At 55.7% G+C, this 24,945-nt stretch overlaps 1 protein-coding gene across 3 annotated transcripts in view; it reads right to left on the reverse strand.

Moving 5' to 3' along the window:
• The window catches only part of LOC105494404 (EPH receptor A8), a 42,655-nt gene extending 19,793 nt beyond the window's left edge, over nt 1-22,862 (reverse strand). The window contains exons 1-4 of one of the 3 annotated variants that reach the window (XM_011762777.2): nt 22,769-22,862; nt 17,182-17,246; nt 9,747-10,410; nt 819-974 (exon numbers count right to left, since the gene is read on the reverse strand). In XM_011762777.2, the coding sequence (XP_011761079.2) occupies nt 819-974; nt 9,747-10,410; nt 17,182-17,246; nt 22,769-22,862 (979 nt within the window). Of the gene's footprint in view, nt 1-818; nt 975-9,746; nt 10,411-17,181; nt 17,247-22,434; nt 22,530-22,556; nt 22,712-22,768 lie in introns of those variants that run through there. The other 2 variants (XM_024796764.2, XM_024796765.2) reach the window with 2 other exon arrangements.
• Nucleotides 22,863-24,945: the final 2,083 nt, after the last annotated feature.

Here is a 24,945-nt window from a genome sequence, read left to right on the forward strand (position 1 = left end):
GCAGCCACACCCTCTCCAGGCACAGGCACCCTTACAGAGCCAGGTGTGCACATGCGCACACACACGTGCTGAGCTCACAAGACACCCTCGTTCAAGCTTTACAAGGGCTTCTGAGTCCCTTTCAGGTACCCAGATGTACATACACCTACACACACACACACACACACACACACACACACACACCCCTCCTCCTAAGAATCCTTAATATATGTGAGGAATCCTTTATATATGTGAGCTCAACTACACACCACACATTTACACGCAGGCATCCAAACACGATACAGGCGTCATCTGTAAGAGCAGCTGCCCAGACACATGCAGCCACACAATCCTTGCAGGGGGCCCAGGGCACACACAGAATCAGACATGCAAACTCCATGTGTGCACACAGACGCACACACACTATACACACTTAAGGCAGCTCTCAGCATTCAGTAGTTCCAACAAGTTCATCAAAGATGGTGGTGATGGAGGGGTTGCTGCTCTAACCCTCACCCTCTCCGCACAGGCCAGCACCCTGGCTTGCCCACCTGGCCCCCAGGACATCGGCATCGCCGCTAGATCAAAAGATGACAAAAACTGCTCAGTGTGGTGAAGGAAGCGAGGCCAGCTCCATTCTGCCCTCCAGTGTAGGTGACACATGGCAGAGGTAGGGAGCCCAGAGAGGTGTAGGCCACCATGGAGGGGTCAGAGTCACCCCCCGACCCCAGTCTGACCTCTAGCCCAAGAGAATCACCTGCCCCTGCCCACCAGCAGAGAACTAGTGGCCCGGCCCAGTCTTGGGCTCAAGGGTGCTGGCATCTGGGAGTGGTACTCACGGGTGCAGGCTGAGGACGGCGGGTCCAGGGCTGCGCGGTAGTAGCTGAGGTCACAGTGGCAGGCTTGGGCGGCTGGAGCTTCGGAGTGGCTGTGGGGAGGGCAGCGGGCACACAGCTGGTCCCCAGGGGCTGACTTGTAGAAGCCCAGCTCACAGGCTGTGGAGGAGAAGGTGGCTGCACGTGAGCCAGCAGGGCCACCCTGGCAGGCCTTGGGGACAGCTCGCACTGGGGCCCGCAGCTTCCTGGCGGTCCCCCAGAGGGACGGAGGTGCAGACCTTCAGCACTGCCCAGTGCCGCCCTCATTTGCAGGTGGCAGAACTGAAGTGCAGACGGGGCCTGTGTCTTCCACAGCCAGTCAGGGCAGAGCTGAAGTGAAGACCCTGACATGGGAGTCCCAGCCTCCAAGTCAGCCCCACCCCGAGCGTCTCCAAATTCTCCCACCCTCCTCTGATCCCTCCCCCAGGCCTTGTCTCCAGCTTTAGGGGTGGAGATGCTGTCCTTCTGTCCTTTATGGGACACTGGTCCTTAGGTGGGACACCAGCCTAGGGGCCAGGGCCATGGGGCTGAGGATCAAATGCCCTGGGAGTGACTTGGGTGGGATGAGGAAGCCGGCCAGGGATGGGGGTGCTGGGAATGCGAATAGAAAGGCGAGGACACGTGGTAAGACCCATCGCTCCCAAACACGGGCAGACACGGAGCCACCTCTGTAAAAATACAGATTCCTGGCCCCACCACAGACAGCTGAGTTAGAAGAGCCAGGGCCAGTACCTGGGGATCTGTTTTACAAGCTCCCCGTGGGAGGGTGACTATCCAAGAAGTGCAGGCTCCTCCCCTCCCGGGCCCACGCTGTCACTGTCACTGTCACTGTCACTGTGGCTGGGACTGACCCTCTCTCCAGCCTCTGCCACACCCTACCTCATCTCTCACCCACAGCAGCCTTCAGACTCAGCCTCCAGCCCTGCCTCCACCCCACAGCTGCCTGCATGATCATGCTTTCAGTCAACCACTGTTCATGAGCGCGACTCTGGACCAGGCCTGTTTGGGCTCCGGGGGCTGTGAACCAGAGCCACTGGCTCTCAGCTGTGATCACTGCTAGGAGGGAGGGAGAGAAGAGGGGGCTAAGGAGAAGGAAGGGTAAATGGTGGGAGGAGCTACTTCCCAGAGGAGGAGATGATACTTGAGTTGTGGCCTAAAGAATAAGAACAAGTCCACTGTGTAAGGAGGGGGATACCCTCGGTTGAGGGAGACTCCAAAATGCACATCTCAGACAGTCACTGCCTATTTCGCACCTCACAGGCTCCCCAGGGCTAACACAATGAAACCTGGTGTTCAAATCCCTCCCTGCCCGGCCAAAACCCACTTGCAGCCTCCTTTAGTGCTACCCCTCACCCCCATCCTTAGGCCAAACTAAAGCACTGGCTGATCCCCACACCCAGCTGACTGATTCCTGCCTCAGGCCCTTTGCACATGCTGTGTCCTCTTCCTGCGATGCCTTTTCTCCTTTGTCCACCTACTGAGCTCCTCTTTTAAGATTAATTTTGACTGTCCCTTCTGGAACTCTAGACACACACACACACACACACACGCACACACACAGAGAGAGAGAGAAAGGACCATTCCCCGCCCTGCTCCTGCAGCCCCTGCTTGGCCTCACCACCTGCAACACTATGGCTGTACTCGCTTGTCTGGGTCTGACTCTCTTTCTAGACTGAGAGGCCCTCGTGGGCAGATCCTTGCAAACAGAGTAGGACTCCCTTATTCATCTCAATGTCCCAGAACCTGGTCCAGTGCTAGCCCTGGGCAGATGCTATTAAACTCCAGGCAGGAGTTTTCAAATTGAGTGGATCCCACCACTACCTGCTCTGGGCAGAAACCCTAGAGGTTCAGGGAGACCAAATGCCACCCAGCCAGGCAGCTCCCGGGTGCGTCCATGGAGCTGAAGTCCTTTGCAACAGGGACCACCAGGAAGTTCACTGCGGTTCTCTCTCCACTAGATCCTGTTCTGGAAAACTTAGTGCCTGAGAGAAGCTTCATTTACAAAGACATCACGCCACTGCAGAGCATTTCTTCTCTGGATGTTGATCGTATCTCTTTATTATAAAAGCTAAAACCAGGTTCATTTGTATAATTCTACAAACTTGAGAGAAAACCTGGAGTCAGGAGAAATGGCAATGCCCTGAAGTTGCTTCACACTCTAGAAGGCTGCAGAGCCAGAAAGGGCTTGTAAGTTGCAGGGTGCGGGAAAATACCTCCCAGTGTTGTGACATCTTTCCCTCCCCTCCAAAGGACCCCCAGAGGGCTCCGGCCTGCCTGAGGGCTGAGCTCAACGCTGGGACCTGGGAGTCCCGGGGAGTCTTGATTGACACACTGTGATCTCGCCTCCTCTTCCTAGAAGCCCCCCGGGAGGCTCAGTCCTGGGGCACAGCCTGGGGCGCAGCCTCCTTCTGAGCCCCGGGGGCCACTGGGGGTGGCATCATCAGAAGAGGGCTTTGCATTTTGTCAGCAAATATTTGTTGAACCTGTTGTTGAGCTGAATAACAGTAATCCTCACTGCAATGATCCAGTCCACAATGATTAACACCTCGGAGACCGTTTGCTTCTTCCCTCCCTCATTTATTCCTTTCTCCAAATTTACTGAGCTTCTACTATGGACCCAAGAGAAGTAAGAGCTGGGCCTGCTCTTAGGGAGCTTCCAGGGCATTGGGAGACGGACAAACAAAGCCTCATGGCATGATGCGGGGCCTGAGGGAAGCCAGAACCACAGCTGGTCCTGCAAGTCTCTGACCCTTTCCAGGGCCCACCTGGTCCTTGTCAGGCCTGAGCAGAAACTTGGGAGCAGTGCCTGGGTTCCTGTCCTTGCCTAACCCCCTTTATCTGAGCTCGGTGCCATTGGGCAAGTTGCTGGAAGTCAGTTTCCTCGTCTGTAAGGTGGAGATCATAATTCCACCCGCCTTAGAGGGAGATGGCAAGGATGACATGAGTGAAGACACATAAATTCATGCCAGGGCAGTGCCTGGCACTTGTTGTTATAACAATTTGATGTAGCTGGAATTCTTACAATTGTTCGACAGAAGAGGAAACAGAGGCTCAGGGAGCCTGAGTGCCTTGCCCCAGGTTCCCAGCAGAGCCAGGCCGTGCAGCCAGGCCGGGGAGCCTCTGGAGCTATGGCCTTTCCCCCTGTCTTCGCAGCACCATCCCAGAGCTGAGAGATAGCTGCGCCGCTGTGGCTCACCAGTCGGCAGTTCTCACACGCTCGGCTAATACCCATATGGCTATAACGTGTCAAGGCCAGATTAATCCACGCAATGAAAATAAAATAATCTTTAATAAGAATACTAATCACCAGGCCTCAGGGAGCCCAGAGACCTGGAGGCTGGGCCGGGAATTAATGGCTGAGACAGATGGAGCAGCTCTGGGCTGGGGCCCGGCCCTGCCTGTCGACCCGGGGTGCTTCCGGAGCCCGCGTGTGCCCGGGTGTCGGGCCGCAAGCCAGGAGGGGCTCCTGCCCCTGCCGAGGGCACCTTGCCCAGGCCGCCTGTCAGGCCAGCAGCTGCCTGCGGCCCCGGCCACCTCTCTGCTCTCCCCCGCAAAGAGCCGGAGATTTGACAAATAAGGTGTCCGCCGGTGGACAACCAAAGGAAATTAATTCTAAATCAGATTTTAAACACAGTCAGGAAGGCAAAAGAGCTTGCCGTTCCCGCTCCCCCTCTGAAATGAGACTCTGATATTTATAGAACGATGATTAGGGCCGCGAAGGGTGATTTATATTCTGCGTCCAGGTGACAGGAAGGACGGCAACCAGGACTTCAGACTCTGGGCTGCTGCCCTGTTGGGTGATGCGCTGAGAGGTCCTTCCCCTTTCTGGGGTGAACCGGGGTGCAGGGGGGTGCTGGGAAGTACAGCCTGGTGTGGGGAGGTCACTAGATCCAGAGTTGTGGAGTTTGGGGAGCTTCCTCTGGTCAAGGAGTCGGGAGATGTGAGATTCTATCAACCACCCCTCACTGTGTGCCCTTGGGCTAGTCACTTCACTTCTCTGGGCCTCCAATTCCCCAGTGGTAAACTGGACGGGGCCCCACATCGCTCTGACATTTTTCCATGGGTCTCTGAGGCCTGAGTGCAATCTAAGCAAGACCTCTAAAGAGCCATGTGACCTGGTGGATCCCTTATCCCAGGCTATACTGTCTTCTTCTGCAAAATCAAGTACTGTCTGGCCACCTTCTGAGGGTACCTCTGAGGGCAAAACCCGAGGCAGGGATGGCAGCTGTAGAAGGGGGCCTGGCCGCTACTGTGGGTCTCAGGCTCTCGACCCCTGCTCCTGTCACTAGAAGGACAAGGAGTCAGGGCTGGGTGAGCTGAGACCCCTGACTCCACGCCCTTCCTCTCCTTAACTGCTTGCTGAGAGAATTGCCCAAAAGGGATCAGGATGTCCTCAAACCAGGCAGGGGCCCCATGGACCTCAGCAGATCTCCTGAAGACTCCCTCAGGCTGGGCAGGGGCAGCCCCAGCTTGCAGATAACATCTCAAGTGTCCCAGGAAAAGTACCCCACTCTGTTCCCAGCCCCTCCTTTGCCCCAGGCCATCCACTAAGGAGCCGGGCAGCTCCAAAGAGGTCAAGGGCTTCTCCAGGGGTGGAAAGGGGGACGAGGCGGGGCTCTTGGACCTGGCTACCACTTGTGAAGGGCCTTGGTTTGGGACCCGTGCTGCCCTTCCCAAATGAGGTTATGCAGCTACAGAAGCCACCAACGGGGCTGAGAAATGTCTTTCCTTGTGCGACTTAAAACAGGCTTTCCGTTCCCAAATCTCACTGCCTGCAGTGCACTATGAATTAATATTTTTTATAAAACCTGTAATTATCTTGAAACTGGCATAATTATGTTGTATTATGATTTAAATGTAAAATTCAAAATATGCTGCAATTCCCTAACTCCGCTTTGGCATTTCTTTTTATTTGTTATTAATGTGGCAGCAGCGCCAGGAAATAGGAGTGGCCTTGGCCTCTCCCAGCCCCCATGAGGTCCTGCCACTCAGGCCCTGGGGTTTCCACTCAGAGCCCCACCCCTGATGTGCTGTGAAAATTGGGCAAGATACATTCCCTCTCTGGGCTCCGCTTCCTTCCTCTGCCACAAGAAGACTGCAGCGTTACCTGAGGCCTCCAACTGAGGTCGTGACCCCAAAGACAGGAGGGCAGGTCTCCTTCCTACAGACAAATGTGGCTCAGTGCACCCGGGACAAATGATTGGCGTATTTGTACTTGCTGGCTAAATCCAGAGGTGGGGATGGTGGCCGACCCTGAGTGCATATGCACCAGCCAACCAGCCAGATTGTTATGACTTATGCTGTACCAGTTACTAACCATCCATCCGAACGCTACCCCATGGAGGAGGGAAGTGGGGCTTCGCAGAGGGCGCTGTGCACAGAGGAAGCCATTGAAGGTGCTGGAATCAGGCAACCTGGGATCAGATCACTACTCTGCTACTTAAGTTGAGGGGCCTCAGTTTTTCTTAACTGTAAAATGGGACTATAATACTTAGCTTAGAGGACTGTTGTAAGGATAGGAAACTGCTAAGTCCCCAGAGGCAGGGACTCCCCGTACCTGTATCCCCAATGCCGGGACACAGTAGATGCTCAGCAGAATGGATAACTGTATAACATCAAAGACGAAAAATCATCACTAAGGTCCTTCATTATCCCCATCAGAATGAGGGGATGTTTGGAGCAGCTCTGGCGGGCAAAGCAGCCAGGGAGATGCTAAAAGCCTGTATCTGGCTCAGAGCAATACAGACCTGTCTTCAGGCTCCAGCTCCAGCTCTCACCAGCTGTGAGGCCTAAGCAGGTGACACTCTTACACCTCAGCTTCCCCATCTGTAAAATGGAATTGTGATACCTGCCTTGCTGCAATGAGCAAATGAGCTGGTATGTGATGCACCCCACTATAAGCTGTGAAGGCAACAGGGGTGTTGGTTGTTTTTCTTCCCCAGTGCAAAGCTGAGCCATACGGGGCTATCTGTGACAGTAACCATGAGAGGCTTGTGGCCTGGGGAGCCTGGCAAACCAGGCTGCAGAGGGCAGAACAAATCCAGAAATGGGCAAACGCCACAGAAGGTGCTTTGGGGTTTAGAGCTCAGGACAGGAGAAGACTCAGAAATTGGGGATGTGAAACAAAATTTCTTAAGAAAACCAGATAGCGGGTTGGAGGCGGTGGCTCACACCTGTAATCCCAGCGCTTTGGGAGGCCGAGGCAGGCGGATCACTTGAGGTCAGGAGTTTGAGATCAGCCTGGCCAACATGGTGAAACCCCGTCTTTACTAAAAATACAAAAATAAGTTGGGCGTGGTGGTGGGTGCCTGTAATACTAGCTACTCGGGAGGCTGAGGCAGGAGAATTGTTTGAACCCGGGAGGCGGAGGTTGCAGAGAGTTGAGGTCACACCATTGCACTTCCGGCCTGGGCAACAAAAGTGAAAACTCCATCTCCAAAAAAAAAGGAAGGGAGGGAGGGAGGGAGGGAGGGAGGAAGGAAGGAAGGAAGGAAGGAAGGAGAAAGAAAGAAAAGAAAGAAAAAAGAAATAAAAGAAGAAAAGAAAGAAAGAGAGAACCATCAAGCCTCTGGGAAGGGCTGGAAAGGGCCTGGTGGCTGCAGGGAAGATCCTGGCCCCAGAGATCTCTGGGCAAGACGGCTCCTAAATGGAGCCAGCTGGATTCCATCCCCACCTGTTATTACCTGAGGCTGTCAGCCTATGTCATGACCAGTCCTGTTAGTGCTTAGGGGCCTTTCCTGCCTGCCTGCTGGGGGCAGAGGGATGGGTGATGAGGACTAAAGATCCCTCTCACTGTGGTCCCAGGGCCTGTGTAGTAGCAGCAAAAGGCTAGGAGCATATTCCCAGCAGCTGACAAGGGCCCTGTTCCAGTTGTCACTAAGGGTATCTGGGGACAGGCTCTTGTCTCTCTGATCCCTGCATAGGAACATCCCCCTCCCTTTTACCTCCTCTGTCTCCTCTTTTGAGATCCAACGATCTCAAAAGCCAGGCTTCACTGTGCCCCGGGAGCTGAGCCACTATGTGCCCAGCCACTGGTGAGACCAAAGAAAACAACAGAGAGAAGCTGGGCCAAGACCAGGAGCAGCTGGGCACCTGCTGTTTGTCCACACAAGCTTGCTTAGTGTTCCCTGCTCTTGGGGTGCCCAGCTGAACAGACTCCCCCACATGCACACACACGCACACATGCACACATACACTCATGCACACATGCACACATACACCCACACGCACGTGTGCACACATGCACACACTCATGCACACATGCACGCATACACTCAAGCGCACATGCACACACATGCACTCATGCATACACTCACACACATGCACACACGCACACTCATGCACACGTGTGCACACATGCACAAAGTCACACATTACTCATGCACACATGCACACACACATACAATCACGCACACATGCACACATACACTCGCACATATACACACACACATGCACACAGACTCATGCACACATGCACACAAACATGCACACACACACGCACACACACACATGCACACACATGCACACAGTCATGCACATGCACACACACTGCACAAATACGTGCACACACTGCACACATATGCACACACACTCACGTGCACACGCACACATGCACACATACACTCACGCGCACATGCACACACTCAAGGGCCATCGTGCACATATGCACACACGCACATAGACACACACACGCACAGATACACTTGCACACATGCACACATACACTCGCACACACATGCACACACATGCACATGTACACTCATGCTCACAGGAACACATACACTCATGCACACATGCATACACACTCACACGTGCACACACATGCATGCATACACTCATGGACAAATGTACACACATGCATACATACACTCACGCACACATGCACACACACATGCATACACATTCGTGCACACGTACACACGTGTACATACACTCATGTACACATGCACACACATACCCACACATGCATATGTACACTTGCACACACACATACATACACTCACACCACCTGGGCCTAGGCTCCCCCGTCTGCATCCCCTGCTCCTGGTCTGACACAGGAACCCAGCAGCACACCTATGGGTACAGGTGCCACCCTAAGTCATGGCCGAGGGGCTCTCTGCTCACTGTCTTCCTCCACAAGGCCCTTGCCTGTCTTCTAGCACAGGTCGCTGATAAGCTCCCCCTGAACAGAAGCAGCCTTTTCAGGGCCCCAGGGACAGGCCCAACCCAGACTGTACTCCCCGGGTGCCCCTGGCTTTATACCCCTCACTGTGCTCATTCACCCAGGGCCTGGGTCCCACTTCCCTCTACTCTACAGGTTAGAAGTTCAGTGGTTTCGAGCACCAGCTCTGGAACCAGACTTCTGAGTTGAAATCCCAGCTCTGCCATCCCCAGCTGCATGACCTTGGGCAAGTTGCTTTGCCTCTCTGTGTCTCAGTCTCCTCATCTATAAAATCAGGACAATAGCAGTTCCTATGTCATAACACAGTGGCCAGGATTCAATGAGTTAACACTCGCAAAGTGCTTAGAACTATGTCTGACCTGAGTTAGCCCACGGTATCGTTCCCTAATCCGAGTAGGAATCCCATAGCATACCCAATTGCACAGGTGCCTTTAGCTGGTACCCCCGACAGAAGGCACCGCCTGGCTGAAGTCTGTTTCCCTCCCTCTCCCCTCCCCCTTCTTGCTTCCACGTCCTTCCCCAACACACGGACACAGGTGGCCTGGCATATTTGCTGATGTAGGAACACTGGAGATTTATCCATCTTCCCAGGGGCTGTGTGGGCCACCCAGGTGCCTGTGGGCTCTGACGTCCCCCCTCACACCCTGGCAGCCCTGCCCAGACCAAGCGCCGCTGCCGGCTGACCCATGCCCAGGCCATGGCGCGCTCACCCACACAGGCATCCCGCCGCTCCTCGTAGCCGGCACTGCACACACATTTGCCGATGGGCACCAGCCACTCGCCCTCCGCACTGCAGTACATCTTGGGCGTGTCCCGCTCCTCCGAGTGCCGCACGCACTGGCCCCGCACCTCCACCAGTGAGGAAGAGTCAGCCCCCGTCACTGCCTCCGAGAAGGCAGCCAGATTGCGCACCATGGCGGGGCACTTCTTATAGTAGATGCGGAGAGAGAGGATGGCCAGGCAGGCACCGATGTCCTGGAAGGCCAGGTAGAAGCCGCGCTTGCTGAGGGGACCCACACCGCGCACCTCCGTGTTGAGCTTGAGACGCCGCACACCAAGGTCGGCACCTGTGAAGCTCTCGTCGGCCGCAATGGTGTCGATTTTGAGGAACTGGCTTTCTTGTGTGCTGGCCCCCAGGTCGCGGTCCGACTCCAGGTAGTAGAGGTTGAAGGTCTCCTTGCAGGTGCCCAGCACGCCGGGCATGCTGTTGCAGTCGCGCAGGGTAAACTTGATCTCGGCATAGACGCGCCGGGCGCCGTCGCGGGGGACCCAGCTCGTGCGCAGCCAGTTGTTCTGGTTGGGGCTCATGACATTGCACACCTGGTACGTGTGGATGGGCTGGAAGGACTCGTCCACCTCGTTGATGGAGTCCCACTGTGGGCAGAGAGAACACAGCCACTGAAGCACAGCCAGCACCTCACCTTCTTTTGCCAGTGACCCTGTGTTTTGTGCTGGGGACGCTGGGAAAAAAAAGACAAAGGAGCTGGACTGCTGGTGGACTGTCATAGCTGCCAGATGCCAGGCCCCCTGAAGATGTGATCTCACCGAGGGCCACAATCTTCAAGGGAAGTGTTATTTACTAACTCTTGAGATGAGGAAGTAGAGGCTCTGACCTGTGAGCCACATGTGTGAGGTCATGTCGTTATCAAGCAATGGCTGGACGGGAATCGGGCCTGCCTGATGCCAAAGCTCTGCCCTCATTTCTCTATGGCTCCTCCTATCTTTCTTAGAGTGGGAGGACTTGCCTGGTGAAGTCAGTAAGTCCAATTTCCATATCAGTTGCCAGAGGGATCTTTCTAATATACGAACCAGATTATGCCTTGCCCCCACCTCAAATCCTTCAGCAGCCTCTCCTGCACTGCTGCTTGTTGAGTGACTGCCTGATCCACAGACTCCCTCCACCCTGCTCTTCTTGCTGTTTCCCTGGGCTGGCCTGGATCCCACTCAAGGGAATCCCAGGATGTGAGAAAGTTGAGTGTAATTGCTTCTGTGCTGCCTGCTGGCTGGGCATCAGTGATTTCAAAATAAACCAGACACTCTCAACAAACTGAAAAGGTAACCCATGAAATGGGGGAAGCTATATGCAAATCATGTAGCTGATAAGGGATTAATATCCAGAATACATAAAGAATTCCCACAACTCAACAACAACAGAAAAGAAACAGTCTGATTAGAAAATGGGCAAAGGACGTGAACAGACATTTCTCTAAAGAAAATATTCAGATGGCCAAATGAAAAGATGCTCAACATCGCTAATCATTAGGGAAATACAAACCAAAACCACAATGAGATACCACTTCATACACATTAGGATGACTGTTATAAAAAATAATAATAATGGCCGGGCGCGGTGGCTCAAGCCTGTAATCCCAGCACTTTGGGAGGCCGAGACGGGCGGATCACGAGGTCAGGAGATCGAGACCATCCTGGCTAACACGGTGAAACCCCGTCTCTACTAAAAAATACAAAAAACTAGCCGGGCGAGGTGGCGGGCGCCTGTAGTCCCAGCTACTCGGGAGGCTGAGGCAGGAGAATGGCGTAAACCCGGGAGGCGGAGCTTGCAGTGAGCTGAGATCGCGCCACTGCACTCCAGCCTGGGTGACAGAGCCAGACTCCATCTCAAAAAAAAAATAAAATAAAATAAAATAATAATAATAATAATAATAAGGCTGGATACGGTGGCTCACACCTGTAATCCCAGCACCTTGGGAGGCCGAAGCAGGTGGATCACCTGAAGTCAGGAGTTCAAGACCAGCCTGGCCAACATGGAGAAACCCCATCTCTACTAAAAATACAAAAATTAGCCAGATGCAGTGGCGCGTGCCTATAATCCCAGCTACTCGGGAGGCTGCGGCAGGAGAATCACTTTAACCTGGAAGACGGGTTGCAGTGAGCCAAGATCGCACCACTGTACTCCAGCCTGGGCGACAGAGCGAGACTCCCTCTCAAAAAAAAAAAAAAAAAAAAAAAAAAAAAAAAAAAAAAAAAGATAATAATAAGTGTTGGCAAGGATGTGGAGAAATTAGAACCATGTGCATTACGGGTGGGACTGTAAAATAGTGCAGCTGCTGTGGAAAACAGTATGGCAGCTTCTCAAAGTGTTTAAAATAGAATTACCATATGATCTGGCAATCCCATTTCTGGGTATATATCCCAAAGAATTGAAAGCAGGGTCTCAAAAAGATATTTGTACACCCCTATTCATAGCGGCATTATTCACAATAGCCAAAATGTGGAAGGAACCCAAGCGTACGTCAATGAACCAGTAGATAAGCAAAATGTGGTATATACCTATCACAGAGTATTAGCCTTGAAAGGGAAGGAAATTCTGATACACCTTAAAGACATGCCAAATGAAATAAGCTAGAAACAAAGAACAAATATCATTAGGATTCCATGTATATGCAGTACCTAGTCAGATTTAGAGAGACAGAAAGCAGAACAATGGCTGCCAGGGGCTGGCAGGGAGGGGGCAGTGACTGTTTAAGAGTGCAGAGTTTCCATTTTGCAGGATGAAAGGAGTCCTGGCAGTGGCAGTGGTGATGGCCACACAGCAATGTGAATGCACTACATATCACCGAGCTGTGCACTTAAAAAGGGTTAACACGGTAAACTTTACATTATGTGTATTTCATCAGAATAAGCAAGCAAGAAAGAAAGATACCACAAACACTCCTTGTCCCAAGTGCCCCGGGTCCACCAGACCAGGCAGTGCCGGGTGATGAGCCAAGGGAATTCAGGTGGGTAAGACTCCCAGGCCCCTCCCCAGCCCTCCTGGGTGTGGGCATCTGTAGTTTACCTGTCAACCTGGCACTGCAATGAAGCAGCACCCTCTTGCAAGGTGGAGGTCTGCAGAAGACAGGGAAGGGGACAGCCCTAACTTCCTCAGTTGCTGAGCACCAGCTGGCCAGGAGCAGTCCTTGTTGAGCTGACTTCAGGGACTCATGAGGGCTCCAAGGAGGAGCTGGAGGACGAGGACAGAGGAAGGGTTGGTCTCTGGGCCCCTGTCCTGGTTCCTTCACATATGCAACACCTTGACCTTCTTCAATTGTCCTTGAACGAGAGAGCCTACTGCTTAAAGGGGAGGGGGCTTCATGAGCAGATGCTCTGAGAACCTGTGGAGTTCTGGGCTTATTCCACAAGTGCTAGAGAGAAGGTCATGGGCATCTCAAGTCTTTTCCTGCCCATCCCAAGCCCCTCCATCTAGTCTCGTCTTGATCCTCAGTGCCCACAGCTGTAAAATGGGACTCAAGCAGGCCCCACTTCAGCTAGGTTTGAGAGGATGCAGTGGGAAACTTTCTGCAAAGTGCTTAGCTCAGGCCTGGCACAGGAAGGCACTTGACGAATGGCCCGAATATGATACTGAACTGGCAGCATCTTCACAGCCCACCGCACCTGCCTCCAGGGACCATGTGGGAAGATTTCCTGTTTCCAAAAGGGTCCCAGGAAGTGCAAGCCTCACCTGAAAGAGTTTATGCTTCCAAGTCTCCCCAACCCAAGAAGGACCCCTGCTCCACACCCCGCTCTGCTGTCAGAGGCTCCAGGCAGCACAGCATCACATCTGGGGTTAAAGTCATTGTCACAATTAATGGAGCACCAAAGAGCCAGCCAGCTGCTCCCTGTCTGTTTCCTGCCAGGGACCCGGATAAATTAATCGGCTCAATCTGAGTCTACTACAGCTGCCCCACCAGGGCCAATGGTCTGGCCTAGCCCTGCCAACCCCAGGAGCTGCTGCAGATGCCCAGAGTGGCACAGACTCCGGGAGGTCTGGTGCAAGGGCAGAATCAGCACTGTTCTCTGCCTGGGGCACCCCCACCCCATGCTGGGTGCCACTCCCATCTCCGCTGCTTCTCAAGCCCAAAAACCGACTCTGGCACACTGCTCCCCCAACTCTGTCCTCCTCCCAGATCAGAATGCAGTGAACCAGCTGTGCAGCGCTTGCTGAGGCACATCCCTTCTCTGAGGCTTGGGCTTCTCTTCTGTAAAATAGGGTAGTGAATGCCTGCTCCTTCCGTCTACTCCAGGGGGTGCAATGGAAATTAACCTGCCCGCTTACCTAAAGCAGCATTCGTTAGTCCATGTTAATTAGCCAGAGCAGGCGGAGCACGTCCCAGCCCCAGCATGCGGAAGTTCCCGGGAGCAGAGGGAAGGACGCAGCCTGATGAAGAGCAGAGGGTCTGGGTCAGACCTCCCCGTCTTCGCAGAATTACTTCGCCTCTGAGAGCTTTCAGTTTCTCGTTGGTAAAACGGCCTTTTCATGTATCATCCCACTGGTGGCACTGCACGGAGCAGTTCTAAGATTGTCCTCATGTTATAAATGAGGAGGTGGAGACGAAGTAAGTGATCTGCCTGAATCACACTGACTACAGGAGGCGGAGCCCCCGTTCTTCAGGACCCAGCGCCCTGGCCCTTCAGGTTCTGCACCTGTCTGACAATCGTGTAACATTTCTGAGGCTGGAAACTGCCCTGGGTGACCCTTGTCCTCAAGCTACTGAATGGACTCCAGAGTCAGAGGGATGGATAGAACCTCAAGGACTATCTCCAGAGGTTCTCCCTCCCAGCTGGGCAGGAGAATCACCTGGAAAGCTGATTATTTTTTATTTTTATTTTTTGAGACAAGATCTCTGTCTGTCACCCAGGCTGGAGTACAGTGACTCACTGGAGCCTCCACCTCCCAGGCTCAAGCAATCCTCCTACCTCAGCCTCCTGAGTAGCTGGGACCACAAGCGCACACCACCACACCCAACTAATTTTAATATCTTTGTACAGAAAGCATCTCACTATGTTGCCCAGGCTGGTCTCGAACTCCTGGTCGCAAGCAAGCCTCCTAAAATGCTACACTTACAGGTGTGGGCCACCGTGCCTGGCTCCCTGGAAAGCTTATTAAACAGAAGATTCCCAGGCCCTTCCACAGACCTCCTGGATGTGGAACTCTGCAGGCTTCACCTGCTAGCCTGGCACAGGTTCAAAGTCTAGAGTTTGGGAATCAGGTATGTCATTCCAGCCTTCCCTCCTCTCCGAGAAGCCCCAGTCTCCAGGCCCCCTGACGATGGCAGGTGGTCCCTGGCTCAGCAGAGAGTGCAGGCTTGCCTCCCCATCTCATGAAACGGTCACAGAGTGGGCCTTACTGCCTGCAGTTCAAAGGTGGCATAAGGGACTCACCACAGGCTCTGGGCTCAGAGAGACCCAAGTTTAAGTCCCGGCTTGCGATCAGCTGGAACCTGCCTGATGATGGGCAAATTACTCCTCACTGCGCTGAGCCTCAGCTTCCTCACCTGTGAAGTGCGGCGGCTGCACCCACCTCAAGGATTGGTTGTGGGGAGTGATGAGATCACGCCTGTGACCTGCTCAGAGCTCAGTGAAGTTGCCTGATTTGTTCTAACTCGCGAATGCAATGCCAGAATGCTGAGCTATGCTTTAGAGCGCCCTGCACGAAAACCCACCTGACACTGCCAGTGTGAGCGTCCAAAACACGAGGCCAGCCATGCTCCCCACCTGCCGAAAACCCTGACAATTCCTCACTACCCTAAACACCAAGTCCGATGCTCTGGGCGGGATAAAGACACCCCGGAGCCAGCCAGGGCCCAGGCGTGCCCTCCTAGCTGCTGGGACTCAGGGGAATGCCAACTCAGCCAACCGCCATGCAGTGAGGGAGAAAACAGGACCCATCTCCTCACCGGTGGAACCCTGACACGGCGGCCAGCTCACTGCACCAAAGCCTTCCACACCACACTCACGCGGGGAAGACAGCCACTCCAAGGAGCGTTTTACAGAGCAGGGGACTGACACGCTGCGAGGTAAAGGGACACCCCAAGCACCCGGCCTCCGTCCTCGGGCAGTGGTGCTGGCTCAGGTGATGAGGGCTTTCTCCAGGCTCAGGGACCTGGAGAGCCAGGGCCATGTGGCCCGCCCCCAGCTCCCGGGAGCCCGGTGCATGAGGGTTGATAACAGGCTCAGCTCACTGCTGCCTGGTGACCAGACCCCCAGAGAGAGAGGAGCGGGGCCATGTCTAGACTTCCAACCACAGGCCCCCCACAAAAGGCCCAGATGAAAACTCTACCCAAAGTCAAGAAAGGCCCTTCATAAGTGTTAACTGTTGGTGACATTATCATCATCATTATTAATATTATTATCCCTCTGTCCTCACAGCCATAGAAGCTGAACGTGGACATGACAGAACTCAGGTATGCACCATGTGCTCGCGTCCGTGGCAGGGATGTGTGCGTGTGTGTGTACGCGCATGCGTGTGTGTGCATGTGTGTGTTTCTGAGCACCCTGGTGAGAGGAAGTTCATGTGACGGTAACTGTGTGAGATAATACACGTGAGTAACAATGCTAAAGATCATTATAAAAGCCTACGTTCGTTGAGGGCTCACCCTGTGCCAGACTCAGTGCCAAGACTGTGTCATCTGCTCTCGCCCTGCCGCAGACCTAGGAGGTCGTCACAGGCTTGTCCCTTTCTATAGATGGGGAAACTGAGACTCAGAGAGGTGAAGTGGTGACCCAAGGCCACCTGCTTGTCAAGGGCAGAGCCGGGATCTCACCAGGCTCGTGGGCTCACTCCTACTCTACTGCCCTGCCCCCGCAGGATTCAGAGAAGAGACGCAGAGGGACGGGGCAGTGCAGCCTGCTCACTGCAGCTCCTCCCCAGCAGGATGGGGGCACGGCCTGTGAGCACATTACCCACAGCGACCTGAAGGCCGAGTCCAGAGTCACCATGGAGGCCTGGGAACCTGGCCACTTGGGGAGACAGACAAGCAGAGACTCCAGAGGTCGGAGGACTGGTGAGGCCAGGGCAGCTGGGAGGGAGGGAGCAACCCAGAAGGCAGGAAGGCCTGGCTGGCCTTCTTTAGTCCTGGCCTGGCACCTCATGAATCTGTAGGATGCAGCCAGGGGGATCCCTGGATCTAGGGCCTCAGACTTGAAGAATCAGGGATCTGTTGCCAGGGTTGGTTCTGTAATCTCAAGGGTCTGTATGCACTAAACTGTTAAGAGATCAGCAGCACTAACTGCTGTGTGCCCTTGGGTAAGTCTCTTGACCTCTCTGGGCCTCTGCTTCCTTTTGATCGATCTCATGCAGACTCTGAGTGGCAGCCTCTCTCCGCTCACAGGGGGATGACATTGTCCCCACTGCCCGTCACTTACACCATGAGCCGGATACGTGAGCCAGCCCCAGTCCCCGTGGATGGTCGATGTGTCCAGCAAATTCACTGTAAAACAGGAGACAAGAGGGCATCAGGCCCCTGTAACCTCTCCCCAGCTCCTCAAGCGCAGCCTGACCCAGCTACACTGGTCCACACTCAGCCCCCAGCACACAGCTCACATGGGTCCCTCTGCCTGAATGCCCTTTCTCTCTTCCCCTCTCCTTGAAGGCCCAGTTTAAGTTCTCTTCCCTGAAGCCTTCCTCTCACCCTCTTGGCCAAAAAATAATATTCTGAACTCCCAGAGCACAAGCTGTTCCAAGTGCCAGACATCCTTGGTTGCTGGCACAGTGGGATAGTTAAGAGGTGGGCTCGAGGCTGGCAGGCCTCAAAATCCCAGCTGTGCCACTTAGGAGCTGTGTGTCCCTGGGCAAGTCCCCTCACCTCCCTGAGCCTCCGCTTCCTCCTCTGTAAAATGGGGTAATAATGATTTCGGTCCCACAGGGCTTTTGTGATGATGACCTGACCCTTGTCTCCTGTAGGAGCCATGATGGCATTCAAGGTCCATGCTGCAAAGTCATACCTCCCATCGGAGGACTGGCCCCAGCTTAATAATTACCCTGTTCCCCCAGCATGGTGCCTGGCATCTAGCATGTCCTCTGTGCACATCTGGTGTGGGGGGGCTTGGGGGGTAAGAGCTGCCTCTTAGTAAGCACCTATGTGCCAATATCTGCAAGGGGAGCTTGAGATGCCTCATCTGCGCCCCCGCACAACAACCTGAGAGGCGGCCATTATTATCTCCATTTTACAGATAAAAGAACCGAACCTCAGGGAGGTCCGGGAATGTGCCCAGAGCCCCACAGGTGTAGCTGGCAGGGCTGGCATTCGGAGCACCTGCTTTAGCAACTGCAGGCCATCACCATCCCTGGATGCTCAGGCCCGAGAAGCAGAACCTCTGGGTAGTCTCCACGGCGGGAAAGGAGCACTGGCCCAAAGGGCAAGTCACTCTAAGTCAGGCCCTCTGCAAAGGAGAGCCTGCAAGCTCAACACGGTAGGGAAAAGAGCCCATCTTGGGGGTTAGACATTCCTGGGCCCACGTCTCAAGGCAGCTACTTATTAGCAGGTGACCCTCAATTTTCGCATCTGTAAAATGGGTTCATAGTACCTAAGGGTGGGATGAAGGTCAGGAAAGTATGTAAAGCCTGGAGCCAGGGCTGGTCCTTAACAACACTAGTTTCCCTTCTCTAAGTCCCTCGCCCCCCGCCTCTCTCCATGTCCCTTGTGTCACTCCCTCATTTAAGGTGATACAGATGCATTATGCTGTTTAGAAATCAGGGCTCAGGCTTCAGCTGTCTCTAACTGCTGTGTGTCCTTGGTCAAGTCCCTTCACCTCTCTGCTTCCTTTTGGCTAGCTGGTGATTGCTGTATGAGAGGCTCTTGGCTCCAGAGTCCCACAGCTTTCCCTTTCACTCTGCCTTCCATGAACCTCCTCTCCCAGCCAACAGCCATGGGCTTTTAACCACCCCAGTCAGTGGGCTTGGGCAGGTGACGGGGGGTTAAAGATGGAGCCCTCCTGGAACTTTCCCGCAGGCGGCTGGGTGTCTTTCTGCCTGAGATTTGCATAGCTCTAAGCCTGCCCCTCAAAGACGGGCACAAGTGTCCTCAGGAAATGCTGGAGTGAAGATGCTCTTATTTGCTGATTTTCTCCTGCCTCTCACCCTCCCCACCCCACCGTCAGGGACCCTGGAGGAGGCCGGCTGGAGTGGGGCTGGCAGAACTAGGGAGGGGTTCTCCGTGCTCCTCCCTGCATTCCCCCTGGGTCCCCAGGGGCCACCTGGGATCAGGGGACAGAGCGAATGTCCGCAGAGGGACGTCCCCCTCCCCAAGCCGGCCCCACACCAGGGGCAGAGGCAGAGAGAAGGCTTCCCGCCTCCCTCCCTCCCTCCCTCTCAGGCAATGTGGAGAAAACTGGGTCAGGCAAGCTCTCTCCTCCTGCTGGCTGGTGGGAGGGGGAGGGGGCCGCACTGCAGCTTCCCCCAGACCAGCAAAGCCGAGTTTGGGGACACGGTGAGGGAAGGACACATATGGGCCCCCCTCGCCCCACCCCGCATCCCGGACACAGGTCTCGGGGTGACTGGGCCCCTTCCGTGACCTGGCCTGGATGCAGCCCAGACTTGCCCCTACCCTGGAGCCACCCGAGTGGATATCCACGGCTTAGGATTCTCCCCCTGGAGCGTGGGGACTTCAGGGCCTGCAGACACCGCTCTCCAGGCCCTGCTCTCCCCGGGGAAGCCCCACCTTATCTGCAACTGATTCTTGATCAACCAGCCAGGGGGCTCAGATAATCCAAAGATAAGCCAAGAGTCGATTCTATCGGACTCAGGAAGGGCTATAGGATTCCAGGGCTGTTTGTTCCAATTCATTCCAGACCCTTCTCTGTCCCTCCCCTCCCTCCTCTTCCTCTGTCTCCATCTCCACCTTCTCCATCCATGTCCCCTTGAATGGATGAAAACGCAGTGTCCCTTGAAGGAAGCCCCAAGTCCACAGGACGTTTGATCAGGGCTGAAGAGAACGCCAGCATTAGGCCCACCCAGCCCGGGTCTGGGTCCCCTTGGGAATTCAGACCCTCTGGTCACCGCAGGGGGCCTCTCTCCTGCCTCTTGCGCTGCCGGACTGTGAAGCCAGCTCTCCCCTGTGGGCCCATCTCCCCGCTTACAAACCGGGGGATTGGACTCCATGGTCTCCCAGGGCCCTTCAGTGAAGCGAAGGGCTTAACCCCTCTGCCTCAGTTTCCTTATCTGAAAGATGTCCATAGGCATCCCTCCTAGGCCTATCTGCCCGGGCTGTTCTGGGGGTATCAGACGGGTCCCTCTCCTGCTCTGGGAAACACAGATAACTCCTAAGCCGTTCCTGTTGGACTGTAGAAGGCATTATGCGATTTCTTTTTTTCTCCAGCACCGTCGCCTTCCCCCATTCCATTTCGCTGAGACTAATACTTAAATTGATTTACATTCCCTGAGGACACAGCGCATGATGGTGAGGCTGGAGAATTCGGGGTGGCCAGGGGATGTCAGCCAGGATTCTGAATGCCTTGGAGATCACCTCAAAGTGGAGGATAAACCGCACCAGAGAGCAATAAGCGGCCTTGGGCCTGGCAGGGGTCGGGGGGCATCTCTGCAGGTGCGGGGCCCTTCCCAGGCCCACGGTGCCCCAGCAAAGGCTCTGAGAGTGGCCTGGTATAGGGGTATTTGGCCAGGCTAAGGTCCTGTCACCTTTGCTAGACCCAGCTGGGAGCAGAGCCCCCGTTCCCGAGTTCCAACAGTCTCCTCGGCTGGCACTGGTTGTTCTAGACCAGCCCAGGGACAGTGCTGGAGAGGACTCCCAGATGCGCCACATGGAACTCAGGTCCTAGGTCTCCACCCCATGGCTGTCTGACTCGCGTGGGTAACCTGTGCCTGGCTGTGGGTACCCGGCTGCATTGATCGGAGAGGGCGTGGACTCTCACCCTTGGGCTATGCCTCCCTTCACCCGGGACACAGACTTCCCCACCTGCCTCTCTCTCTAGACGCTGCCTCTTCCTCAGCTGCTGGCCCCCACCCGCTGCACAGGTCCCCTCCCCAGACCCATGGTTTGTCTTTGGCACATGAGCCTGGTCCAAGCCCCCTCTTCGAGGGGCTCTGGGGCTACCAGCCTGTGATTCCAGAGGGTGATGGCTCCTCCCCAGAGAAGAGAGTTGAGGCGGGGGGTTGGGGGTGCATCACCCGACTCCCAGTGCCTCGATGGAGGGCTCCTCAGAGCCTGCTGGGCAAACAAACTGCCCATTTCCCTCCATCCACCCTCGGAACGCCGTCTTCTCAGGCGCAGCTCCCAGGCCCCCAAAGCCTCTTAGATTCCAACCCTGCCCCCTTTCCTACTCCCCAGCATCCCCCAACCCCAGACCTCTCCCGGTGTCTGGGAACCTGCGTCTTGTTACAGCCACCTGGCCCTGCTCTGCTGGCATCTCACCTCTCGCCACCCTGCCATGCCCCTCCTCCATGCTGGGTCCTGGGCTCACGGGAGACTATGATTTTATCTGTGTGTGTGTGTGTTTGTTGGTGCACATGCATTTCCATGGGCATGAATGCAAGCGACAGGCTCCTTACATGTGTGGTGTGATGTATATATGTAGACACAGAATTGCATATTTGCATGTGCATGCATCTGTACGTGCATGTACATGTGTGTTTGTGCTCATGTGTACTGGCTTCATTTCTGTGTGTGTGGCTGTGGATGTTATGTGGGGTGGGGAGACTGACCACACACGTGAGTCTCTACAGGTCTGAGTCACAAGTGTGAATCCCAAGTAGCCTGTGTGTGTGCTTGTGCGTAGGGTGGGACCTCGGTGAGCTGTGCGTGAAGGGCAGATCTGTGGTCTGTCTGGGCGTGGAAGAGCAGCACTGGCTCTGGAGTTCACTCACACCTGGAAGTTCATCCTGGCAGGGTGAGGACCCAGCTCTTGTCCCCGGACATCATCAGCCCAGGAGCCTGCACAGAGACACTCTGGCTTCCTTGGGGCAGAGCTGTGGGAACAGAGGAGGGCCAGGGCAGGGATTGGGGTGTGGGGAGTGGGACCCAGGGAAACCTCCTGAGCTGGATGGAGCTGGGGTCTCCAGGGAGCTAAGGGGTGTGTGGATGGGAGGCTTGGGTGCTCCCTCTCAGCTTTTCTTGTGCCCCCACCACCAGAAGTCATTTCCCAGACCTTTTTGGTCCCAACGACTCAGTGCACCTTCCCACCCCAATCCTTCCTCCCACACGGGGTCCCAGAGTGACCCTGCCATCCCAGCCTTCTCTGACAAGACTTTGCTCTCTGGGGCCTGCCTACCTCAGTCTCTCTGTGGCCTCCCCATCCCCCAGCCCTCTCCTCCCCAAGCCGCTCCCGCTGCCCACGAAGCGGCCTCTCCTCCAGTTGGAACTTCCCTGCCCTCGCTTCTTCTCCCCAGCCCATCGCCAGACTGTGGCCCTCGGGTCCTGACCCCTCTCCCAGACTCTCATTCCCCGCCCCTCCTTCCCGCCTCCCCTCAAAGCCCGTCCTGCTCTCCGGGGTCCCGTTTCTCAGCTCCTGGCTCCTGTCTCTCAATGCCGTCCCCACCCCCTTTTCCTTCCGACCTCTGAACCTCCTCTCCCATTCTCCTGTCTCTCCATCCCTAGTGCCTAGCCCCACGTCCTCTGTCCCCAACCCTCTTCCTTGCCCTATCTCACTGTACCCGTTCCTCCTTACCTCTTCTCTTGTCTTCTGTCCAGTCCTGTCCCCTTGTCCCCGGCCCTCAGTTTTCTGTCCCCAGCTGCACATCCCTCAGTCCTGTCTCCTGTCCTTTCCCACTGTCCCCCAGTCCCCGGTACCTGTCCCTCTTCCTCAAGCTGGCGAGTTCCCATCTCCACCGCTCTGTCCCTTAATCCCGGGTCTCTTCCACGGTGCCACCCCTGCCCCCCGGGCCGAGGGATCTCAGCCGCCTTGGAGCTCAGGGTCGATGCAAAGGAAGTTGAGCCGCAGGCAGTGCGCGCCGCGCCCCGCGCCCCTCGGCCGCCCCCGCCCCGCCGCCTCTGCCGCTCACCTTCGCCGCGCGCCGCGGACACGCAGGTGGCCGCCGCCGCCGCGGCCGTGACGACCCAGAGCGCGGGGGGCAGGCGGCCCCGGGCGGGGGCCATGGCCGGGCCGGGCGGGCGGGGGCGCCGCGCACCCTCGGGCTCGGCCGCGGCGGCCCGCGCGTCGGGAGGGAGCGCGCTCCCTCGCTCTCCGCACACCCGGCCGGGCGCACACCGCGGCGCACACGCGGCTCCCAGCGCACACGCGGGCACCCGCGCCCGCCGCCGCCGCCGCCCCAGGCGGGGGCCGGCCCGTCACGGCGCCGAGCCAATCAGCACCGAGGCGGGGGGGTGGGGGACACGGAGCCCGCACCGCGGCCACCCGGCCCGCGGCCACTGCTGCCGCACGTGCGCACGCCCACCCTCCCCCGGCGGCGGGCACCTTCGGGGGCGCGCCCCGCGCTGCGCACGTGGACTCAGGGTCCCAGTGCGCGAAGACACCATCCGGACGTCCCGGCGACACCAGGACCAGACCCACCCACGGATTCCCTCTGTGGACACAGGCGCGGGTCGCACATCCACCCCACGATCGCTCCTGCACACATGACCCCAAACACCGAGTACCTCGTGTGGTGACACACTCGGATGGATGCACCCTAGTTCATGGGCAGAGGCTCAGAGACGGGCTCAGAGGCACTTTGAGGTGAAAAACCAAAAAAAACACCAAAACCAAGTCTTTCCCTTTCCCCACCCCAACGACTTGGCATTTAGGGACCATGGGGTTTTAGGGAGGTCTTAGATTGCAGTGGTCAGGAGGGCAGGCTCAGGGACCAGGAAGACAAGTGTCCTGCTGTGTGGCCTTAGGCAGGTTTCTTAACCTCTCTGAGTCTAAACTTTCATGTCTGTAAAACAAGAATACCAGTATCGATATCCTAGGGTGGTTGTAAGAAGTGAAGGGACCTAGGTGGAACTCCTGGCAGACAGCTGGGCGCACAGCCAGGTGGCCAGTCATTACAGCTGTTCTCCAGTGAGGTGGACTATCATTCCCTGCTTTTCCCTCCCCTGATGTTCCCTGTCTCCAGTTCCATCCCCCAGGACTAGGGGTCTCATCCAGGGATGGTTTTGGGCTGTGACGGGAGGACAGGGATTTAGGGCCGCATCCTGGGGACTTCTCCGCCACCCTCAAGTCCCTCACACACCTGGTAGGCCAAGCAGTCTGGGAAGCATGCAAGGTACCTGCAGCCTGCTGAGAGGGTGGATGCCCACGGGAGCAAGTGCCTGATCTCTTCCCACTGCCGTCTGGCACAGACCATCGTCCAGCCCCCTCTTCCTTCGCTCCCAGCTCCCGTGGTCACCATGGGGAGTTGGAGCCATGGCTGGAAGTTACCTAGGATGAGAAAGGCCATTTGGGGAACATGTACCCTGAGTCAGACCCTGCTCTAGGGGCTTTATAAACTCGCTCCAGTTTAAGCCTCACACAGCCCTGCAGGGGTGGCACACCTAAGGAAACAAAAGCTCAGAAAGGCCATCATTTGCCTTAGATCACACAGCTGGTTGAATGCCAGAGAGGTACTCAGATCCACAGCTGCTTGGCTCCAACACCCATTTCTTTCCTCTGTGTCTTTTTTTTCCTTACAGAAAGGGGGAAGACAGTTCCATAGAAGCCCCTTCCTCGCAGCTCAGGTGGACTGCCTCGCTAATGTAGTGAGCCTCCTGTGACCAGAGGCATTTAAGCAGATACTAGCTGAAATTGTTCAGATACGCTATAAGAGGGCAGGTGAGTACAAAGCAGATTGGACTAGACCCAGAGTGGCAAACTCAAACGCCTACGTGAGAAAGGCAGGCACCCTCACGGAGCCTGCTAGGAGAGTGTACCCAGATCCAGCCAACACTGCTGGTGGAAACGTGTGCCGTTTTCTGCATTTTCAAGAACAAGTTGTCTATCTGGAACGTTTATGTGATAGCTCTTGATTTTTAAGTTTGGCAGCTAATGTAAACATTTTTATAACACCACAGTGTGGGCAGACCTGTGAGTGGAGTGGCTATAGCCCACAGACCTCTGGGCTGTGATTCAAGGCTCATCAGATAGAAGAATCCATGGCTGGGAATTCACTCCTGGAGTGTCAGAGAAGTGGGCAGAGGAGAGGCAGAAAAATGCAGACAAGGCAAGGCATGGTGGCTCATGCCTGTAATCCCAGCACTTTGG

Source organism: Macaca nemestrina, chromosome 1, assembly GCF_043159975.1.
Source record: "Macaca nemestrina isolate mMacNem1 chromosome 1, mMacNem.hap1, whole genome shotgun sequence".
NCBI lineage: Eukaryota > Metazoa > Chordata > Mammalia > Primates > Cercopithecidae > Macaca > Macaca nemestrina.